Genomic DNA, 21,609 nt, shown 5'->3' on the forward strand with positions numbered 1-21,609 from the left:
ACTTGTAATACTGGCTAATTTATGACGGTTGCTTTACCTGTTGATGTAAAAGACTAATTAATTTCGCACATTTCATGTCATAACAGGTGTGAAACTGTAGAGAAAAGTTTCTGCAAAGTACGTGTAAAAGTGTTTTGTGATTCTGAGCTGCTGCTGGAGCTGAAATGCGGAAAACATCACATGCTCTGACTGGAGATTTTCTCTTGGGGCGAGATTTGTTCCTGCAGAGACACAGGAGTTGTTTAACGAGACAGCTGCAGGGCTACACATGCCACAGTGTTGGCAAACCTCCCTGCAGCTTTAAATAGGACTGCAGAATGCATTTAGTTACCTTTAATTGCTCTTCAGGTTCATCTCTGCATGCCATTATGTTTAATTTAATTCATCTAAATGAACATTCATGTTTCACACTGGAGGCGGTTGTTTTTATTATCTGTTGATTCATACAAAACATTCATTGAAACTACAAACACGTCTGGGAAAGTACAGTAAGTTAAGGGGGGACTGGAGTCTATCCCAGCTGATTTGGGGCAAAGGCAGGAGACACCCTGGACAGGTTGCAGGGCTACATATACAGACAAACAATTGCACTCACATTCAATCACGGGCAATTTACAATAATAAATTAACCTCAGCATATTTTTGGACAGTGGAAGGAAGCTGGAGTAGCCGTAGCAAACTCACGCATGCACAGGGAGAACATGCAAGCTCCATGCAGAACCGAGGATCTTCTAGCTGCAAGGTGAGAGTGCAAACCACCACGCCACTGTGCAGCCCAACAATAAGTTTGTTTTCCTCTCAATTCACCAAATCAGAGGCTCAGTTTAAGCTGAATATAATAGAGCAAAAAATATTCAAGAAACCATTAGCAAAATAAAACACAGGAGAACATTTTCACTCATGTTTTAAGTTATTTAATTCAAGATAGCAAAATAACACAAAATACTGATAGTGACCCTTTTAAAAATCAGATTATAAATCAGTTTATGTGTGTTATTCAGATTTAATCAGTTTTTATCACTTTTTTGTGGCTTTTTGTGTTTATTTTCTCAACCCCAAATGTGGTGCAACATTTAAAATGGAAGTGCAACAAATCAAGTGTAAATAATGAAGGTAATTGTTTTCCAGTAGTTTGGGAAGAGCTGAGGGTTTGATGAAGCTGAAAGAGAGTCTGGTCTGTTGGGTTTCTACTTAAAAGAGTCCTCCCAAAGCTTTCGACACATCCAGCCCTGAGAACCATGGCAGAAAAAAAAGACAAGAAAATAATCAGTTTTTCTGTTCGTTTGCCGGTTTTAATCAATCTTGTTGCTCCTTAGGTTTTTCTGAATTGGTTTACTTAAAAAAAGGCAAAGATGACGTGAGGTCACAACTAGCGAACTGTGTGCAGCAGTTTGATGCTTTTGTGGTGAAAAGGAAGCTAAAAGACAAACTAATGTTAAAGTAGGTGCAGCTCTTGGAGTTAAAGAGAAATGTTTTCATTTTAAACTCACCTCCCTCCCCTTCCTTCTTGTCTCCTCCTCCAGTCACGGCGCTCATCAAGGTGCCTACCACATCACCTGCAGAACAAACAGCTGTTAACCTCCTAAACCTGTTCATATGTGCAGCTACAACAACATGGGTTGTGTCTCTATGGGTTCATGCTAACTTTGCCCTCTACATTTTAGAGATTCGGGGCAAAACACTCAAGCTGCAGCTTTCTATAAAAAAACCCAGATTTTTATATGAATAATTTTAAGCGTTTGTTTTCAGGGTCATTGAAAGGATATTTTGATTAGGGCTCTAACTGTGTGCAGCAGTTTGATGCTTTTGTGGTGAAAAGGAAGCTAAAAAACAGACTAGTGTTAAAGTTGGAGCAGCTCTTGGAGTTAAAGAGAAATGTTTTCATTTTAAACTCACCTCCCTCCCCTTCCTTCTTGTCTCCTCCTCCAGTCACAGCGCTCATCAAGGTGCCTACAACATCACCTGCAGAACAAACAGCTGTTAACCTCCTAAACCTGTTCATATGTGCAGCTACAACAACATGGGTTGTGTCTCTATGGGTTCATGCTAACTTTGCCCTCTACATTTTAGAGATTCGGGGCAAAACACTCAAGCTGCCGCTTTCTATAAAAAAACCCAGATTTTTATATGAATAATTTTAAGCGTTTGTTTTCAGGGTCATTGAAAGGATATTTTGATTAGGGCTCTAACTGTGTGCTGCAGTTTGATTCTTTTGTGGTGAAAAGGAAGCTAAAAAACAGACTAGTGTTAAAGTTGGAGCAGCTCTTGGAGTTAAAGAGAAATGTTTTCATTTTAAACTCACCTGCCCCCTCTTCCTTCTTGTCTCCTCCTCCAGTCACAGCGCTCATCAAGGTGCCTACAACATCACCTGCAGAACAAACAGCTGTTAACCTCCTAAACCTGTTCATATGTGCAGCTACAACAACGTGGGTTGTGTCTCTATGGGTTCATGCTAACTTTGCACTCTACAATTTAGAGATTCTGGATAAAAAGTAATTTTTTGATATGATAGGATATTTTGATTAGTGCTCTCCGTCATGGATACTTGCTGTCTGACCTGTGAGGCATATTGATCTGAGGACTTAACTTCGAGGCCATTTTGACATAGCCGGGCTATCTTTGTGTAAGTCGGCTCAACAAAAGCTAAAACCCCAGGCAGAGTTAACAGGTATCGCGAATGTGATTATCAACTTTCTCTATGAACTCAAACTTTCTGCTTCACACAAAAGGAGGCGTTTAACGAATAATGTGACTCTTCTTCTGCACACAATGAACCGATCGGGAGCAGCTGCTTCCCTCAACACGTTGTTTTAATGGAGAACAGTAGGGAATATAAGAAATTATGACGGTAAAAAATGCAGCTACTGCAAATGATACAAGACAGGATGCTGGTAGAAAACTTAGTTGTGCATAATGTATTTATTTTACTGATCAGTGCAGCCGCTTATTCCTGACAGCTGCATGATAAAGCTGTTAAACTTCGTTTATTTAACATGATATTGTATTGAGGTGAGTTTAGGTCTGACACTGTCCCAAAATGAAGGAGATCAATATATTTTGTGGCCAAATCAAAGTGAATTTAATGTTACTGACTGAATACTCTCTGTATTTAAAACTAATCAATTATCTGTGTTCTGTCAGCTGCAGTACCACCAGCAGTGTAAACGGACCAAACACAAAAACATATTTATGAAATTTCTGCATCACCAACCAAATACATGTCGGGTTCCCATGGCAACGTGATGTCAACAGTATGTCTTATTGTAACTACATGGCTTCATTCAGTGGTTGTAGTGATGTACAGATCAGCATGTTTGCAGATAAAATGTTTTCCCTCAGCTGACAATCTGTGTCGCTCATAAAAAATCGTGAGGAAAAGATTTGGTTAAAGGGAGATGCTTCTTACAGCCGATTTAAATCCAAAACTCTGAACAAAAACTGCTCCACAGCATTAGTTACCATGAAGATCTAGCAGGTTAAAGAGAACCACCTTTGTGATATTGCAAACTCTGGCTTTCGGCTCGATATATCTGCCAACGCACTAATCTGGCCTCATAGTACAGCCCTCGGGTCATTAGAAAAAACACTCCTAACGTGCTCCTGCTAGTGGTTTTATTGTCTTCACAATGAATATCAGAAACTGGTGGAAAACTGCCATCAAATCACCTGGGAGTCGAAGAATCCAGCTCAGAATTACATATCTGTTTTTTTTTTCAGTCTTCCATCCATCCATTATCTATACACCGCTTAATCCTCACTAGGGTCGCGGGGGGTGCTGGAGATTATCCCAGCTGACTCAGGTGAAGGCAGGGGACACCCTGGACAGGTCACCAGTCTGTCACAGGGCTACATACAAAGACAAACAAGCACTCTCACATTCACACCTACGGGCAATTTAGAATAATCAATTAACCTCAGCATATTTTTGGACTGTGGGAGGAAGCCGGAGTACCTGGAGAAAACCCACGCATGCACAGGGAGAACATGCAAACTCCATGCAGAAAGATCCCGGGAAAGCCGGGACGTGAACCAGGGACCTTCTTGCTGCAAGGCGAAAGTGCTAACCACTACACCACTGTGCAGCCCTTTTTTCAGTCTTGCTGTTTGTAAAGTTGTTCCATATAGCTGTTTTTTTTTCTTTTGTGGTGAAAAAGAAGCTAAAAGACAAAATAATGCTGACGTTGGAGCAGCTCTTGGAGTTAAAGAGAAATGTCTTTTAAAACTCACCTGCCCCCTCTTCCTTCTGGTCTCCTCCTTCTCCACCCATTGCTTTCTTCACGAAGCCCTCCACCACTTTACCTGCAGAACCAACAGCCATTTAACTCCTCACACTGTTCATGTGTGCAGCTACAACAACATGGGTTGTGCCTTTATGGCATTATGCTAATTTTGCACAGAGATTCAGGGCAAAAAGCTTGAGCTCCCTGCAGCTTCCTTTACAAAAAGCAAACAAAAAATGTTTGTTTTCAGTCTAATTAAAATTATATCCTTATGAGGGCTCTCCATAAAATTGGTGTTTGTTTTTTTTCTTACATCAAACTTCAAAAAGGTTGAAGTGAAAACTGATTGCAGTCCGGCTGACAGAATGAAAACTTGTGCAGATTTAAAACTGATCAAATTGGGGAGATATTTAAAAATGACACTGACCTGTTTCCGATGCAACCATATCTCTCATCCCGTCATTTCCCAACATATTTTTTACAAAATCTGCCATGGCTGCTGTCGTGTTCAGACCGTGTTTATGGATGGACAAGCTCCGGTTTTATACATGCTGGTGTCCTCGTCTGTGCAGGTGACGCCCCGCTGATCTCGCCCTGCTGAGGAATCAGGTGTGGCTGCAGGGAGTCATGCTGGGTCGACCTGTTTGAGGCCTTTCTGAGACAAGGCTCCTCAGGTGAGGAGCTATAATTATCGTTTCACAGGTGAATGTGCACTGCAGGTTCTACTGCTGCCTGAACCAGCGCTGAAACCGGAGAACAGTGTTAAATCTGTGTGTGCGTGTGCGTGTGCGTGTGTGTGGCTCCTCACTCGGCCTCCTCCCTCCAGAAGAATTTTGAGAAGGCTGTATGCGTCATCACAACACACACTTTTATTTGTGCTCGTATAAAGGCCCTTTCACAAAGACTGATGTTTTTTTTAATGGACGCATCGCTGTAAAGGCGGTTCTGTATGAAGGGATATCCATAGTTCTTACTGGAAATTTACAGACACAAAATGACGACAAAGAAACACAAAATAGCCAAAAAGAGACCCAAAACAACCACAAAATGACACAAATTGCATCAAAGAAACAAAAAACATACAGCAAATCTGCAGCGAGAAATAAAAAGACTATATAAATACAAAATGACCACAAAGAGGCACAAAATGACACAGACAAGCGCAAAACAGCAAAAAACTCACAAAATGGCCACCAAGTCAGAGAATTTGACCAGAAAGAGGTGCAAAAAGGGAACTACAAAGGGGCAAAGGGACTAAAAGGAGGCCTATAATGACCAGAAAGAGATGCAAAATGACTGCAGAGAGACACAAAACAACCGCAAAGGGTCAACATGACTGAAAAGAGACTCAAATTGACTCAAAAGAGGAATACAACAACCAAAAATAGACACAAAACAATGCAAAGATGCAAAATAAAATGCAGTCTGTGTTTGATTGGTGAGCTGTTGTGAAGCTCGATGCTGTTTACATGTTCTTTGAGTTGTCAGACCGGTCGAGCTGCTTCTTCCCCAACTGATAATCAGCCTGTTGATGGTGGCGGTGAGCTGGTGTGTGTTCTCCGCTGACTGTGCAGTACAGGTGTTGCCTCGGGGACAGGTGTGTGTGTGTGTGTGTGTGTGTGTGTGTGTGTGTGTGTGTGTGTGTGTGTGTGTGTGTGTGTGTGTGTGTGTGTGTGTGTGTGTGTGTGTGTGTGTGTGTGACCCCACCCAGCCACCATTAAACTTGTCGCCTCAGAGCATGAGCAACAAAAAGAGCTGACATTCCACAGCCTGTAGTGTGATGGAGGTGGCAGTGAAACCAGGTGAATGGAAAAAAAACTCCTGTTGCCACGGTTACCTCATTCAGTGAATTACACATAAGATGCTAACACAGTATCTTAAAACACTATTTTAACTGCACCTATGTATAAAATAAAAAATAAAAAAACATGACAGCTGCCTTAAAATAAAATTGGAAAAAGTCAGAACAAAAAAGGAAAAAAATGACTTTCTAATTAAACCAATTAACAAAAAGTGAAGTTTATTTTGAAAACTCCAAATGTTGAGATTAGAAGTCAAAATAATTTTTTAAAAATTAAACGCTGTTTTTAAATTTGTAGCTAAAAATGTCAGTTGATTAATCAAGATCAACAGAAAAATCAATGTGAAACTGTTGACCGGCTGTTGTTTTGTTTACTTAATATTTCAACGGTCAAATACATGTATACATGTATACATACATATATATATATATATATATATATATATATATATATATATATATATATATATATATATATATATATATATATATATAAATATATATAAATAAAAATATGTTTTTTTTTTCCCCTGGCAGAATTACAAGATTAGAAAAAGAAAAAGTTACATTTTAAATAAAAAAATAAACCACAAGTATGAGTCAAAATTGTGGGATAAGTTTCCAAACCTCAAATTAAAAGTAACAATAATGAAAATAAAAGTCTAATTTTTGTAATTTCAAATAATCAAAATTGAGTTAAATATTCAAAGTCAAAATAAGAAAAAGCAAAAAAATGAATTCAAAGAAAAATTGTTTTTGAGATAAGATTTCAAACTTCAAGTTAAAACATTTTTGAATAAAAGACAAAATTTTGAAATAATGTTTTGTCTCAAATTTTGTAGATGAAAAGTTAACATTTTGGCACAGAACTATGAAGTTCAACTTAAAAAAACAACAATTTTGACAATTTGAAATTAAAAAAAAAAAAGTAGAACAAAAAGTCACCATTTTGAGTTTAGAAGTTAAACTTCCAAACTCCAAGAGCAGAAAAACAATTTCTGTAGTAAAAGTCAGACTTTTGAAACAAACTTCAAGTAGAAACGTAACAGTTTGAAATAAAAACGTAAAAGATTTGAAATAAAGATCACAATTTTGAGGTACAATTCCAAACTCAGGAAGAAACAGTTATGAAATATAAAGTAACAAATTAAAAATAAAAAGTTTTGAGAGAATATTTCAAATTTAATGTCTATAAAACTAACAATTTGTTTATTTATCGAGGTTAAAAAAACAACCTGTGCTTACATTTCATAAACAATTTTTGAACATTCCATTTTATTTCACAGGTGCTTGTAAAAAACTGCAGGAACAAATGGAGAGAAAACAAGATTATAAAAATTTCTAAGCAGCAGGGAGGAGTTTGTTTCACAGTCCTGTTACTCAAATATGAGACTCAGAAACACCCATCAGTTCTTCTGCAGAGAACAACAAAGACAAAGCATTAAAATGTCAAGCTGCTTTCAGAGGAACAGGTTTGCCTTTCAGTCTGTGACAGTTTGATGTACAGTTAAATCAGCCAGAAGATCTAAAAATAACACTCATCTCTCAGAGATCCCAAAGACTGAAACGCTGCATCTGAAAAGAAAACACAAGTTTTACCTTTGATGGATGTATTTTAACTGCCCTGATGTATAAAATAAATTAAACCCAATACATGTAAATATGTCAAACAACAACCGCCTTAAAATAAAAATTGAAAAATTCAAAAGAGTAAAAGAAATCATACAGAAATCTTTAATAAATCTGTGGATCCAGACTATAAGCCGCATCACTGCCAACATCTAATCAGTCCTTATGTCATTTCTGACCTTCCCTGAAAATTTCATCCAAATCCGTTAATCCGTTTTTGAGTAATGCTGCTAACGGACAGACAGACAGACAAACCAACGCCAAACTCCGCCAAGGAATGTGTATAAATTGACTACACAAAATGCCTAACTGATTCAATAGAAATTTCAAATTTGAATTCTAAAATAAACCAAACGTTGACAGGAAATGGACGGAAATGTTTTATCTGTAAACAATTTGATGGCCTTAAATCTTTAAATATTGTGTTTTATCTTTGTGCTTTTTCCTGTCTGGGGTGCATTCACTGTTTCAGAAACAGAAAATGTAACGTCTGTGTGAGCAGAGAAAGTTGTAAATAAATCAGAGTGACCCAGTTCATGACAGAAACCTAAGTCATGAATAAATTAATTATTTTTCTCTGTTTCAGGGCAAAAGAAAGTCGAGACATTGACATTAAAGAGTCAAAGATAGGAGTTTTTAAATCTAGATTCTAAAATATATCAACATTTTTAAAACAAAATAAAGAAAATACGCTTTCTCAGAAAATTAATCAAACTAAAAGGCAAAATTATTAAAATATACACTACCGTTTAAAAAAAAATCAAAAGTCAAAATTATATATAAAAAGTCCAAATCTTGAGATTGCAAAGATTGTAAATTCTAAAATAAATCCTAATGTTAAGATACAGGTAAAATTGTGAAGTACTTTAATGGACACAACAACCTGCAGGGCTATGTGAAAACCAATGTTTGCTGGTCTCTCTAAAACCTATTTTTACTCTGAATTTGTTCATATTTTTAAAAAATGGTCCATTCAGAGCTGCAGAATCACTGTGATACTGAAGAAAACTTGGTTCTTAACTTTCTCTTGTTCTGTGATTTCCAATCAGATTTATGACCTTTTAGTTGATGCTGCTTTAAAGTAACAACCCACTCCCTAACATTAGCCATCTAATAGTGAAAATGTTAATTAAAAATGATTTTTTTTAAAAAGCTGATCAGCTTAATCTGTTCTGTATTTTTGCAGTTAATTTGTGTATCTTTGTTGCTGATTGTGCATCTCTTTATGGCTGTTTTGCATGTCTTTGTAGTCACTTTGCTTGTCTGTGTGGACATGTTGTGTCCTTTTTTAGTCATTTTAAATCTCTGTAGTTTTTTCTTTTTTCCTTGTAGTTATTTCACGTCTTTGTAGTAGGTTTGTGTATCTTTCTGTCAATATTTGACAGTGAAGAAGAAAAAACAAAGCCTGCGGGTGGATTTCAAGCTTTTTATTTCACTTACAAAAGAAGAAATCAGCTTAATCAGCGACACAGACAGGAAGTGAGAGTGACAGCCGCAGCATTCATCACTGATTGGTCGTTAGATTCTAGTACTTCAGGCGACATGCGTTTAAAAAGCTTCAGGTATCCATCTGTCAGGCGTTTCCGCACCGGCCAATCAGCTCAGAGTGTGGACGCACGCGACCCGATTCACTTCATCGCCGAGCGTTAAAAACTGTGAGATGAGCGGAGGCGGTGTAACCACAGCAACGAGAGGGAGGATGACGGTTAATGAGGTTAATCAGAGCAGACGGAGGATGTTTCAGGGTCGAGCGACGGTTAAAGTGTAAAGTTTCTTCTTCTCCAGTCCATTCTCAGAGCCGACAGGACGTTCGGAGTCTGAAAGAAGAAAATAAAAGAAGGTTTAGGATAAAAACAGTTTTAAAAAAAGTTTATAGCAACTTTAATCAGATGGAATGATGTAATTTGATGTTTATAGTATTAAACCATTGAATTCAACACGTGCAGGCAACATTGTCTGAATGGAGACGCATTTTTATAACGTTTTGTAGGAACAGCTTTTACCTGGAATGGAGTGTTTTTATTATTCCAGTGTTGCTACCTTCTTCAGTTGTTACTGCATCTATATATGGTCAACTTGCGTCTTTTTATGTTATTTTGCATCTCTTTGTGGTCATTTTGCGTTTTTATATGTTCATTTTGCATCTGTTTGTGGTTATTTTGTGTCTTTTTATCTTTGTTTTGCATCTGTTTGTGGTTATTTTATGTCTTTTTTAAGTAATTTTGCATCTACTTGTAGTTGTTCTGTTGCTCTATAGTTATTTTTTGTATCTTTATAGTAGAATTGTGTATATTTGGAGTGCATGTCTTTGTTGTGATTTTGCATCTGTGGTCATTCTGTGTCTTTTTATGTTTGTCTGGCATCTCTTTGTGGTCATTTTGTGTCTTTTTGTGTTCATTTTGCTTCTTTTTGGGGTCATTTTGCATCTTTCTATATTCGTTTTCCATCTATTTGTGGTAATTTTGTGTCTTTTTATGTATATTTTGCTTCTCTTTGTGGTCATTTTGCATTTTTTTTATGTTCCTTTGGCATCTCTGTGATATTTTTGCATCTTTTGATGTTTGTTTTGCATCTCTTTGTGGTCATTTTTTGTGTCTTTTTATGTTGATTTGGCATCTCTTAATGGTCATTTTTGAGTCTTTATATATTCATTTTGCATCTATTAGTAGTTATTCTGTTGCACTTTGTAGTCATTTTACGTCTTTATAGTAGATTTGTGTATCTTTGTAGTTGTTTTGTGTATTTTTGGAGGGTGTCTCTTCGCGGTCATTTTAAGTCTTGCTTGTTAATCTTTTTGCAAATTTGAGTAGTTAATGTGCACGTCTTTGCAAATGATTTATGTGTTTTTGTAGCTGATTTGTGTATCTTTTAGTTGATTTGGCATCTCTTTGTGTTTGTTTTGCATCTCTTTTTAGTCATTTTGCATCTCTTAATATTCATTGTGCATCTTTTTGTGATTGTTTTGCATGTCTTTGTAGTCACTTTGCATCTCTGTGTGGACATGTGTCCTTTTTTAGTCATTTTACATCTCTGTAGTTTTTTCTTTTCTCCTTGTAGTTATTTCACGTCTTTGTGGTAGGTTTGTGTATTTTTCTAGTCAATTTGTATATCTTTGTGGTAGCTGCGCATCTCTTTGTTGTGATTTGCATCTCTTTCTGATGTTTTTACGCGTCTTTGTCGATGTTTTGTTTTTCTTTGTAGTCATTTTGCATATTTTTGTAGTTAATAGGCATATCTTTGCACTTGATTTAAACTTGTAATGTGTAGATTTCATTTTTAAACCACTTCACAGTTTTCTAAACACAAGTTATTCTTGTGGTTCTTTAAGTGTTTTAAAGTGTAACTGTGCTACAATGTGTATCTTACTGATTTTTTATGAACATGTCAATAGAAGGGAAACACAAAGTTTAAAATCAGTTCAGTTTAAAGTTCACTCTATAGCTAAAAGAATCTGCTCAGGCATTTGAAAGGTTTTATACATTTGTGACACAGCATTTGCAGGAGATGGTTAAAATGAAAGGGATAGATTATACTGACTTTTTGTAATCAGTGAGGAGAAACCTACTTTTTCATATAATACATCATCCTGCTGCCCCAATTATTGTCCAGAGCACCGATGTAAATTAATCTGCAGTTGAAAATAGTCCCCCCCAAAATGCAGCAACTATATGTTGTTTTTTCTGCAGTTTCTCGTCCTCACCTACTGTGCAGCCTGTTCAGTCTGTTCTCCTCCTGCATTTGTTTTTGGAAGGTCAGTCTGCACAGGAGATTGAAGGAAAGTCATGATTTCTGTACAAATCCGTCCTTATAGAAAGCTGTTTCTCCCAAAACAAATGTGCAGCTAATAGCATGAATAATGCCTTCACTCTATTCAAGTGTTCCAGTACCAGAATACCTGTATTACATAGATTTTTAGTCTCTCCGGCCATGAGTTTCATCTTATGAGTACATTAGGGTGCGTTCACGCTTTCTCCTGGCAGCAGTTATATATAAATTATTAAACCTAAATTATCTGGATAAAGTCACTACCAGATTGGGATTCTTTTATACTTACCAAACTTTTGAAACAATGCAGTCTGCTGGACTACAGAGTCTCAGAGGATTTGATCTAAACTAAAACTGCGAAGTGTGAACACCCTCTTCATCAAGGAAATCTCAACGGATTTAACCATTAACGATCTGTTGCACCATCTGTTTTGGGAGAGATTCAGCTTTCTATCTGTAAAATCACTCCAGAAATCTTTCTGGTCATCAACTGGGAAAAAAAGCTGTATGAAGCCAAAGATGAGGCAAAGCTGAAAGAAGCAGCCATGTTAGTGTGTTCTGGAGGAGATTTTTTTTTTTTATTAGTAGTACTAAATCCTTCAACAAGTTTTCTTGTTCATAAACCTTTTGTATACTCATCCAAACATCAAGAAAATACAGCTGGCAAAGAGTTTCAGTGAACAGCATCATGGTGAAATTGATCTAAACTTAAGTAATAAAGAAACATAATTGACGAGGCTACATTTTTACAATAAAGAAAGGTGTCATCAGTGTATTGATGAACATTACAGGTGTTGTGCATTCTTCTCCTTTACAGTTTGTTAGTTTTGTTAATCTCTGAGAGGAAACTTTGATTACATATTGATGTTAACAGCTTTTATGCTCATGCTTTAAGAGTTGTCAGGCAACATAAGAGTTTTTTTTGTAATGTTACGTGCGTAAGATGATATTCCCTGCGATTACTTCAAGAAAACTACTACTACTGTTTCTGCTCTTTCTGATGCTGCCGCCAATGGTAATAGTTTTACTGCTAGTTGCATTTTATACTGAATACGATGCTGAAAAACTGATACATGCTTCAATTATGAGTCCCTGCACCTCGCTTTTATCAAACAATTTAAAAAGACTGTCAGCAAACTACAGTTAATTCTGAATGCCACAGCCAGGATTTTGACTGAAAGACATTAACAGTGATCAATATTCATGATATTTTCTCTGTAATCTGGAGTCTAGTGAGGGTTCGGGTTGAGTCCAGATGTGAGTTCTGCTGGATTTCTATATCAGAAATGTTAGATTTATGGAGCTGTGAGTCCTAAATGCTGTTATATTATCAGGCAACGAGCATCATGCCACCCCCCTCCCCATCCTCAACCAGTCAGGCACCTCCTCAGCCACTGGTCCCGCCTCCTCCTGTTCACAGCCAATCACCAGAAATTTGAGACAAAAAAAAAGTTATAAACATAAGACAGATGAAAATAACAATTAATCAAGGAATGTATATCGGGAATATTTTGTTCTGATTATTGAACATGTTCTTGATATGTACTTGTGAAATACTCAGTTTTGTCATTGCAGTTCAATAATGTATAAAATTTAAAAATATTTTTAAAATTTTGTAGGGTGGAATATGGGGATTACTTTGGCCATTTAAACAACTTTTCCTTAAAGTAAATCTAGTAAAATTAGTGTCAATAAATACAATTAAATAGTTTTCTTCTCTTATAGTTTTTACACTTGATTGTATTACTGTTACCTGCAACTTCTTTGCCAATAATAATGTTTTGGTAATATACTTTATAACCCATTTACTCTAAAACTATATTCTGAAAAGAGGTACAACTGACACTATATTGAAAAGTAAATAATAATAATAATAATAATAATAATAATTATAATATATAAAAGTCACTGTTGGCAGACATAAACTTGAAACTGAGACTGATTAAATAAAAAACAACAGTAATAATCATTTTATAAAGATGTCCCATAAAGGCAATTCTAATTAAAATAAAAGTCCACATTGAGTTTGAGGTCATGTCACATGACATCACTCACCGTGCTGACGAATCCACTCGCCACCGCCGCGTTCTCCACCCCCTCCACCGCTGCCTGGGCGACCTCGTTGGCCCCGGTAACCGCGGTGTCGGCAACGATGTTGGCCTGTTCATTCGACTTCTGGGCGACTGTAGAACCAGAAACAGTAAACATATTTTAAAATGACATTTATAAATTCAATTACTTTCAGACGAAGACAATAATAAATTGATAAATAATGGCGATACTTAAGATTCATTGCATAATTTAATAGTTTATTTTCAATACTAATAATCCATGATAACATTTTCATTATGTATTGGCCTCGTAAAGCATACATAAAGCACACTGTGGCTGGTCAATTATCAGGTGAAGTATCCAAAGTGAGAAAAACATTTGCCAAGAAAATCATTTTAAATTGTGTCTGTCATTTATCCTAATGAACTCGTTAAGGAACAACCAATTAGACGAGGAGCCCAATTACCGGCAAAATGAGATTTTTCTTTCACAGGATTTGTTTTTTTGGGGATTTTTTTGCAAGATTATTGGACTCTGTATTGTCTGTTGTAATTTGAACATCGAGTTAATCCAGTTTTATTTTAGTTTTACTTCAGTTTTACTGTTTAAAGAGATTTTCTGGGTGAATTTTGATGCTGGTGTTTGTAATTAATGATACTGCTAACAATATTAAGTGTACATTAATCATGTACATGTTTAGCCACATTTAGTTTTGATCATTTAATCAGTGTGGAAATACAATTGTAGTAGGAGCCATTTGCTTTATTGTTGATGCACTGCAAGTAATTAGTTGTTTTTCTTTGTACTAGTTACTGGTGTATTAGTTTGTTTACCTGTGTTAACGCCGGTCACCACTCCCTCCATTGTCTTGTTTCCTGGAAAACATGGGAAAAAAAAATTACAATACCGCTATCAAAATCTTAATCAGACATATGAGCATCTATTTCAAATTCTTAAACATGGTAGGAGCCTTTATTTTTGTTTGAATTTGACAGTTTCCTAACAGTGAAAGAAGGGTTAGGGTTAGTCGAATTATTATATTAATCACTTCTGCTTTGTCAGTGTTCATTCCACTTGGCTTTAAATTCAGAACTCCTCATGAATGGTTAAAGAGAAATGACATAACATGAATATTTTTGACTCTTTATCAAACATTTATGCGCTCGTAGTAGCCTCTGTTTGCTTACCAGCTCTTCCTTGAGATTTTATGCTATAAAAGCAGCTCAAATTAGAAGATCTGTGTCATGTGAGGAAAATAAAACGAGGTTCAGGTCGGGTTTACCTGCAGCTCCGACAAACACAGCTGTTAGCAGGAGTTCAGAGTGATTATTTCTCTGGATCTGACCTGGTTTCTTCTGCAGACAAACCGAGCCCTGAATTATTAATTCATGTCACCCAGTTTACACTAAAGCAGCCAGCAGTTGCCTGTGTGAAGCCCACCCTGTGTTTTTATTGTGCTTGTTTTATTCTCTTTCTTAACATTTACAGACAGCGGACAGTCTAGTACAGGTTAAATCAGGCAACAGTCCGGCGGGCATCCGAGGAACTGCAGCTGGTTTCAACACTCAGCCTTCCTCTTCTTGTTCTTTGGTCAGATCCAGATTCTGGGATATAATTCAGCCAGTGGGCGTCGTACTGGTCGGACATGTGATGAATCAGACTGAACGGACTCTTTGTCTGACCGAACACAGCCTGTGATTCACTGCAGCACATAAACACACTGTGTGGAGCCTCAGCAGCTTTTTCCCAACAGGCCTTGATCTGCTGCACATTAAAGCAGTTACAGGAAAGACTTAGAACCGCATACGATGCATATTAAATGAGACTTGATTGTCTTTTCTTCCCATCACCAACAAACAAAATATTACGTTTTAAATCCTGCACCTCTAAGGAAACAACACAACCGTGACTAGGAGAACGAACTCAAAAATGTCTTGTGTGCAGTAAGACACAATTTTGATGCTATAATCATTAAATTTTTTTTTTAAATGTTGAATTTCTGTGCTTATTTTGCAAAAATTCTAAAAACCTGGAAAGTGCACAATGGTGTTAAAATGGGAACTCCACTTACTAAAAGTATTTAACTATTTACATTTTTAAAACCTCAACTTTGCACCTGAACTGTACAAAGATGTTTCGCCATGCTGAATGTATTTTTCAGTTCACAGTTTTTTGAGCAATGCTGCATTATATTTTATTTGTACTTTTATTTCCTTCTGTCTTTCTTTCTGTCTCTGCTCTGTCAACATGTTCTGAAATTCACTTGAAATCTTGGAATTTTTGTCTTGAGACTGTAGTTCACAGTTGTGCTCTAAAACATATCCTATTTTATTATTTTTCTTTTAAGTGGGACCATAATTTACTAATTGAACATCATGCCGTATTGCATGAGACTTACAACTAGTGGTTGGGACCATAAACTCATTAGGAAAATGTTTACTAAGGTAATAAATCATGTCTAAAATCGGAGTATTTTCTCATAGACGTCTATACGATCAGGCTTTTTTCTATAACTAGAGGAGTCGCCCTCTCTTGGCTGTTAAGAAGAATGCAGCCAATTTTTCACTGGTTTTACTTTTCAGACCTGGAGGCTGTGTCCATCTATAACTTACAGTCTTCTGGCTGATGTAGAAAAGATTGCATGGTAAAAGCAAATATGACAAAGAACAATAAAAATGGATATAATATAGGAAAAAAATGAAGGAAACTAAATTTTCACTGACTGGTACCTGAGCAATCAATGAACTGATACTCTCTAGTGGATTAACTCCTAGTTTCTTTTGTCAGTTGTCCTTAAATTATACTCTAAATTTAGATCCAAATCCAGCTATCATGATCTATTCTTTGGCCTCACCCTCACTGTTTTAAGGTGGGGGTAAAAAAACTACTTTTTACGCACTGTTTGTGAAATATAATAGGGCATTACAGCAGAATATACATCAAAAAAGCCCAAAATAATAATGGGTGTCATACTAGAAGGTTGTCTCAGTTACAGATATAAACTTAATGTTAATTCGTACTAATGTAGCGCACCGAATTTGGCCAGCAGATGTTGCCATTTTGGACTGTATTTAACATAAGCTACTGTCAGAAAGCTGCCTTTGTTGTATAATCTCTAGATTGCTGTTTGAACCTACTTTACACCTTTAAGCTTGAGATTATATTTAAATAATTTAATATGACCTCATTGCATCTGTTGCTTTTCTTTCAGGCCTTTAGCAGGCGGATCAATGAAGCTGATGGATAAACACTGGCTGAGCTGTGATTCCCTCCGTCTCCCATCCATCCATCCATCCATCCATACATCCATCCATCCATCCATCCATCCATCAGCCAACAATGCAGGTGAGAGTAAAACTCAGCAACAACAAGTGGCTCAATGGGATGGGGCTTCACTTCCTGTGGACCTTTGTGGGCGTCATCACGGCAACAGAGTATAAACAGAACCCACACATACACACACAATGGTGCATCACATGGTTAGACTTGTTTTTGTACTTATTTCTTAGTTGTTTCTATGCTCAGCAACCACAATCTGCCATGTGATCAATATATGCCTAATTAATGCAAATGATTTTAGAATGATGTAGAGAATAATGTCAGCTTTATGGAACTTTGTATGAAATTTTAGTTCAGTATTTAGCTGTTGTTTATAACATATAAAAAGGCCTCTGTTTGATTTAGCTGCTAAAACGCCACATATTTACTTCGGTAGTTGGTGGAGACCAAATATGGAGCAAAAAAAGTGTCAATACTGGCCTAGACCTTCATTTTTATCCTACAAAGTAGAGCATTTAGCATGTAAAGAACCAAATATTTGCCTTGGAAAATGGTAGAGACCAAACACGGAGCTCAAACACTGTGAATACTGCATTGTACGTTCAGTTTTATCAAATATGGTGGATTTAGCACCTAACAACCAGATATTTGCCGCAGGTGACGGTGAAGACCAAGCATGGAGCTAAAAGAGCATCAATACTGGATTAGATTTAGCATTTGTCATATAAAGTGAAGCATTTAGCAATGAAAAAAGCAACTATTTCCCTTGGAAAATAGTGGAGATCAAACATGGTGCTAACTGAATGTGAATACTGCATTGGTCTTTCAATTTTATTAAGTACAGTGGAGCATTCAGCACCTAGCAGCCAGATGTTTACCTTAAGCAATAGTGAAGACCAAACATGGAGCTAAAAGAGTGTCAATACTGGGCTAGATTTAGCATTTATCATGTAAAGTGAAGCATTTTGCATGTAAAAAAACAAATATTTCCCTTTGGAAATGGTGGTGACCAAACACAGAACTACAAGACTGTGAATAATGGATTAGACTAACATTTTTATCAAACACAACAGAGAATTTAGCTGCCACAGAGATAGATATTTTGCTTTGGACCAGGTGGAGACCAAACATGGAGCTAAAAGAGGGGAAATACTGGAGTAGACTTCTGTTTTATAAATGGATTTGTCCACACTAAATCTTGAAATTGACATATGTTATAAAGTCTTTAACAGCTTTTTGGTTTCACTAAAATACAGGTACTAGACGACAGAATAACGTTTTATCTTGTGTGGGGGATCATGGAGAATGACGAAGTTGCATCCAAACATGATTTACCTTTTGTGTGTAGATTCCCTATTTTGTCCCTTCATCATCTCCTTTCATATTTCCATCTTTTCCTCCATCCTTTCTTCTCTTGGTCCTGCTCCAAACAGACTTCCACAGCTTCACATTTAATGCACAATGTCAGGATGAATTGCACTTTTCCTTCCGCCTCTTTTCTTTTTCATGTTTAATATTTTAGGATTCAGCTTTGTCACTCATCCTCCATCCATGTGTCATTCATTTTCTACCAATAAAAACTCACATTTCTGGAAATTTGATGTGAGATTTTACTTCTTTTGGCCAGTTTTTCTCCTTTTTCCTTCTTTCTTTTCCTCTTCTTTCCATTCGTCCTTTCTGCCCTTGTTCCTTCTTCAAACGTCAGGATGAGTTGCACTTTTACTCCGCCATCTCTCTTCTATCATCTTTCTTTTTCTGATTTAAATGTTTTCAGATTCAGCTTCTTGTCCTCCATCTGTTATTGATTTCATCGCTCCATCCTTCTCTTTATTTATTCCTGTTTTGGTGTTGACTTTCACTCGTCCTCTACCCATTTCTTGTTCATTTTCCACCAAGAAAACTTTTAGTTTCTGGAAATTTTACTTCTTTTGGCAATCTCTACTTTAATCACTTCTCTTCTTCCCCCAGTCACCCCTCCACCTTTTCATCCATCTTTTATTCCCTCGTTCCCACTCCAAACAGACTTCTACATCTTCAAATTTAATGCACAGCATCAGGATGAATTGCATTTTTCCGTACTCCTTCTGCCTTATATCGTCTTTCTTTTTTCTGATTTAGATATTTTAAGCTTCAGCTTTTGTCCTCCATCTGTCTCTTCTTTCATCCCTCCATCCTTCTCTTTATTTATTTCTGTTTTGGAGTTGAATTTCACTCGTCCTCCACCCATTTCTTGTTCATTTTTCACTACAAAAAACCCTGAAATTTCTGGAAGTTTGATGTGAAATTTTACTTCTTTTGGTCAATTTTTCTTCTGTATTCACTCCTTTTCTCTCTTCCTTCATCTCCATCTTTTCTTCCTTTGTGCCTCCTGAAAATTCACTTCATGATGAATTGCATTTTTCCTCCCCCGTCAATTATCCTTCTTTTCTACCATTTAAATATTTTTAAGGCTCAGCTTCTTGTCTTCCATTCCTCCTTTATTTATTTACTGTTTTGGTGCTGGATTTTATTGGTTCCCCACTCATCCCTCATTCATTTTCCACCAAAAATCACAAAATTTTAGGAAATCTGAAGTGAAATTGGACTTTTCTGTCCCAATTTCTCTACTTTATTCTTTCAGCCACCTCTCCATCCATCCTTTCTTCCATCATTCTCACTCTGAACTCACTTCCCCATCTTCAAATTGAATCGACAACGTCAGGATGAATTGCACTTTTCCCCCCTCCACCTCTTGTCGTTCCTCTCTTTCTTTTTCCTGATTTAAATAATTTAAGATTCGGCTTCCTGTCGTCTTTGTATCACTCACTCCATCCCTGCCTTTGTCCATCCCAGTCTGGTGTTGAATTTCACTTGTCCTCCACCCATCCCTTGTTAATATTCACCAAAAAAACCTTTAAGTTGTCAACTGATGGCTGAATTTCATGTCAAATTTAACGTCTCCTCTTACTCCTTCCTCCCTTTCTTCATCTCTCCATCTTTTCATCCATCTTTTTTTCACTCATTCCTGGTCCAAACGGACGTCCACATATTTCAAATTTAATGCACAGCATCGGGATGATTTGCACCTTTCCTCTTCTGTCGATCTTCCATCGTCTTTCTTTTTTCTTACTGAAATAATTTAAAATTCAGCTTCTTGTCCTCCATCTGTCACATTGAGTCCCTCTATCCTTTTCTTTAATTGTTCCTGTTTTAGTTTTGGTTTTTACTTGTCCACCCATCTCTAGTTCATTTTCCACCAAAACTACCCCAAATTTTGTTGAATTTCATGTCAGATTTAACTTCTTCTCTTAATCCTTTCTCCCTTCCTTCATCTCTCCATCCTTTCTTCATGTTTAATTTTGATTTTTCCTCACATTTTCTTTCAGATTTTTCTCTTCTCTCCCTCCTTTCTTTGTCTTTCCTTCAATTTCCACCAAAAACAATGCACAGATTTGCTGTACAATATTTCCTCCTGGTCCTCCTTCTACCTTGAGCCATCGATTTAGTGGTAAATTTCACTTTTTCATCACTTTTGGAATCTTTTGGATCATTTTCGTCTCACTTTCACCACCCAAAACTCAAATTCTGAAAACCAAATGTTGATTCATTTCTTTTTTTTTTTTTTTAAACTTTCCACCCACCCATCCATCCATCCATCCATCCACCTTACCGACGTACATGACCCCCTCCTTGGTCTTGGTGGCGGCCTCCTCCACCCCGGCCTTCGTCTTCTCGGCAGCGGCCACCACTCCGCCCTTCGCAATGGAGAATCCCTTCTTCAGAGCGTCCATGATGCTTCCTTCTTCTTATTCTCTTGACTCCTCTGCCTCTTTTTGTTTTTCTTCTTTGTCTTCTTCTTCTCCTGCTGCTGCTCCGTCTGCCTCAGCTGTCTCGTCTCTTCTCGTCTGCTGGCGATCTGTTCTTCCTGCTAATGGATGAGATGGGTGGAGAGAGGGCACGTGAGGGGGAGAGAGAGAGATGTTACGAGAAAGGGAGGGTAATAAATAGAAGCAACTTGGGACCAGTGTTGTGCAGCGGAGCAGGCAAAGAGGTGGAGATAAGAAGGAAAAAGAGGCTGAAACAAATGGATGAGAGGAAAACGGTGGATTCCAAGTGCAAATACAGTCTTTCCAGCATTTTATCAGGAATAAACTGACCACAGGTCGTGTTTTCATTCAGTATTGTGTTTGAAAAAGTTCATGGAAACAGCAAAATTTGGAAAACCTTGGAATGGATTTTGGAATGAACAGTTTCAAAGCCTAATTTTTCAAACAACTTACTATTATGTTTTGGTAAATAACGGATCATAACAAGTAAATTTACCGAAAAATACTAGTATTTTGCACATTAACTGTTAAAAAGTAGGACAAAAATTGTAATATATATATATATATATATATATATATATATATATATATATATATATATATATATATATATAATGAATTAGAATGTGTTCCTTTACAATATTTAGATGAGCACTTAATAATTGGTATTTATTTTTTAATTTATCTTACAGATTTTCTCTGTTTTGTTAAATTACAGTACAAGTGATGAGTAAAATATCAGAAAAACGTAGTAATTTGCACATTAACTGTGAAAAAGTATCTCAAAATTGTAAATAATATTCACATAAAAAAATCATTGTATGTATAAATTATAATTTATTCTTTTACAATGTTTAAATGAGGACTTAATAATTTTTATTTTGCAGATTTTCCCTAAATTACGGATACTAACGAGTAAAATAACAGGAAGAAGTATTCATTTAGACATTTATAGTTAAAAACAGATGCATTCTAATGATGTCCAAATCAAAAATCTGTACTTTTTAAAGTAATAATTCATTCTTTTACAACATTTGTCCATTAAATTATGGTATTT

At 36.5% G+C, this 21,609-nt stretch overlaps 3 protein-coding genes across 10 annotated transcripts in view; 1 reads left to right on the plus strand and 2 right to left on the minus strand.

Moving 5' to 3' along the window:
• Nucleotides 1-898: 898 nt before the first annotated feature.
• On the minus strand, nt 899-4,786 carry LOC129350782 (uncharacterized PE-PGRS family protein PE_PGRS54-like). Of its 4 annotated transcripts, XM_055018330.1 has the most exons (6): nt 4,648-4,786; nt 4,228-4,299; nt 2,303-2,368; nt 1,897-1,962; nt 1,491-1,556; nt 899-1,229 (listed from the first exon to the last, which is right to left on the minus strand). In XM_055018330.1, exons 1-6 carry the CDS (start codon nt 4,712-4,714, stop codon nt 1,192-1,194), a joined length of 375 nt encoding a protein of 124 aa, XP_054874305.1. In that variant the 5' UTR covers nt 4,715-4,786; the 3' UTR covers nt 899-1,191. The 4 variants fall into 4 exon arrangements, with proteins under 4 accessions (XP_054874305.1, XP_054874308.1, XP_054874306.1 ...); XM_055018333.1 differs by lacking the exon at nt 2,303-2,368; XM_055018331.1 differs by lacking the exon at nt 1,897-1,962.
• A 3-nt stretch (nt 4,787-4,789) lies between these two features.
• mmrn2a (multimerin 2a) overlaps nt 4,790-21,609 on the plus strand; it is a 76,212-nt gene continuing 59,392 nt past the window's right edge. For all 3 annotated transcript variants that reach the window (XM_055018325.1, XM_055018326.1, XM_055018328.1), the window contains exons 1-2: nt 4,790-4,894; nt 16,679-16,812. In XM_055018325.1, coding sequence (XP_054874300.1) covers nt 16,807-16,812 — 6 coding nt within the window. In that variant the 5' untranslated portion in view covers nt 4,790-4,894; nt 16,679-16,806. The remainder of the gene's footprint in view (nt 4,895-16,678; nt 16,813-21,609) is intronic.
• sncga (synuclein, gamma a) lies at nt 9,063-20,653 on the minus strand. Of its 3 annotated transcripts, XM_023270228.3 has the most exons (6): nt 20,396-20,650; nt 14,301-14,342; nt 13,471-13,598; nt 12,799-12,825; nt 11,351-11,407; nt 9,063-9,467 (listed from the first exon to the last, which is right to left on the minus strand). In XM_023270228.3, the coding sequence occupies exons 1-5, from the start codon at nt 20,514-20,516 to the stop codon at nt 11,351-11,353; spliced, it is 375 nt and encodes a 124-aa protein (XP_023125996.1). In that variant the 5' UTR covers nt 20,517-20,650; the 3' UTR covers nt 9,063-9,467. The 3 variants fall into 3 exon arrangements, with proteins under 3 accessions (XP_023125996.1, XP_023125997.1, XP_054874304.1); XM_023270229.3 differs by lacking the exon at nt 12,799-12,825 and having other exon boundaries at nt 20,396-20,649; XM_055018329.1 differs by lacking the exons at nt 11,351-11,407; nt 12,799-12,825 and having other exon boundaries at nt 20,396-20,653.

Source organism: Amphiprion ocellaris, chromosome 16, assembly GCF_022539595.1.
Source record: "Amphiprion ocellaris isolate individual 3 ecotype Okinawa chromosome 16, ASM2253959v1, whole genome shotgun sequence".
NCBI lineage: Eukaryota > Metazoa > Chordata > Actinopteri > Pomacentridae > Amphiprion > Amphiprion ocellaris.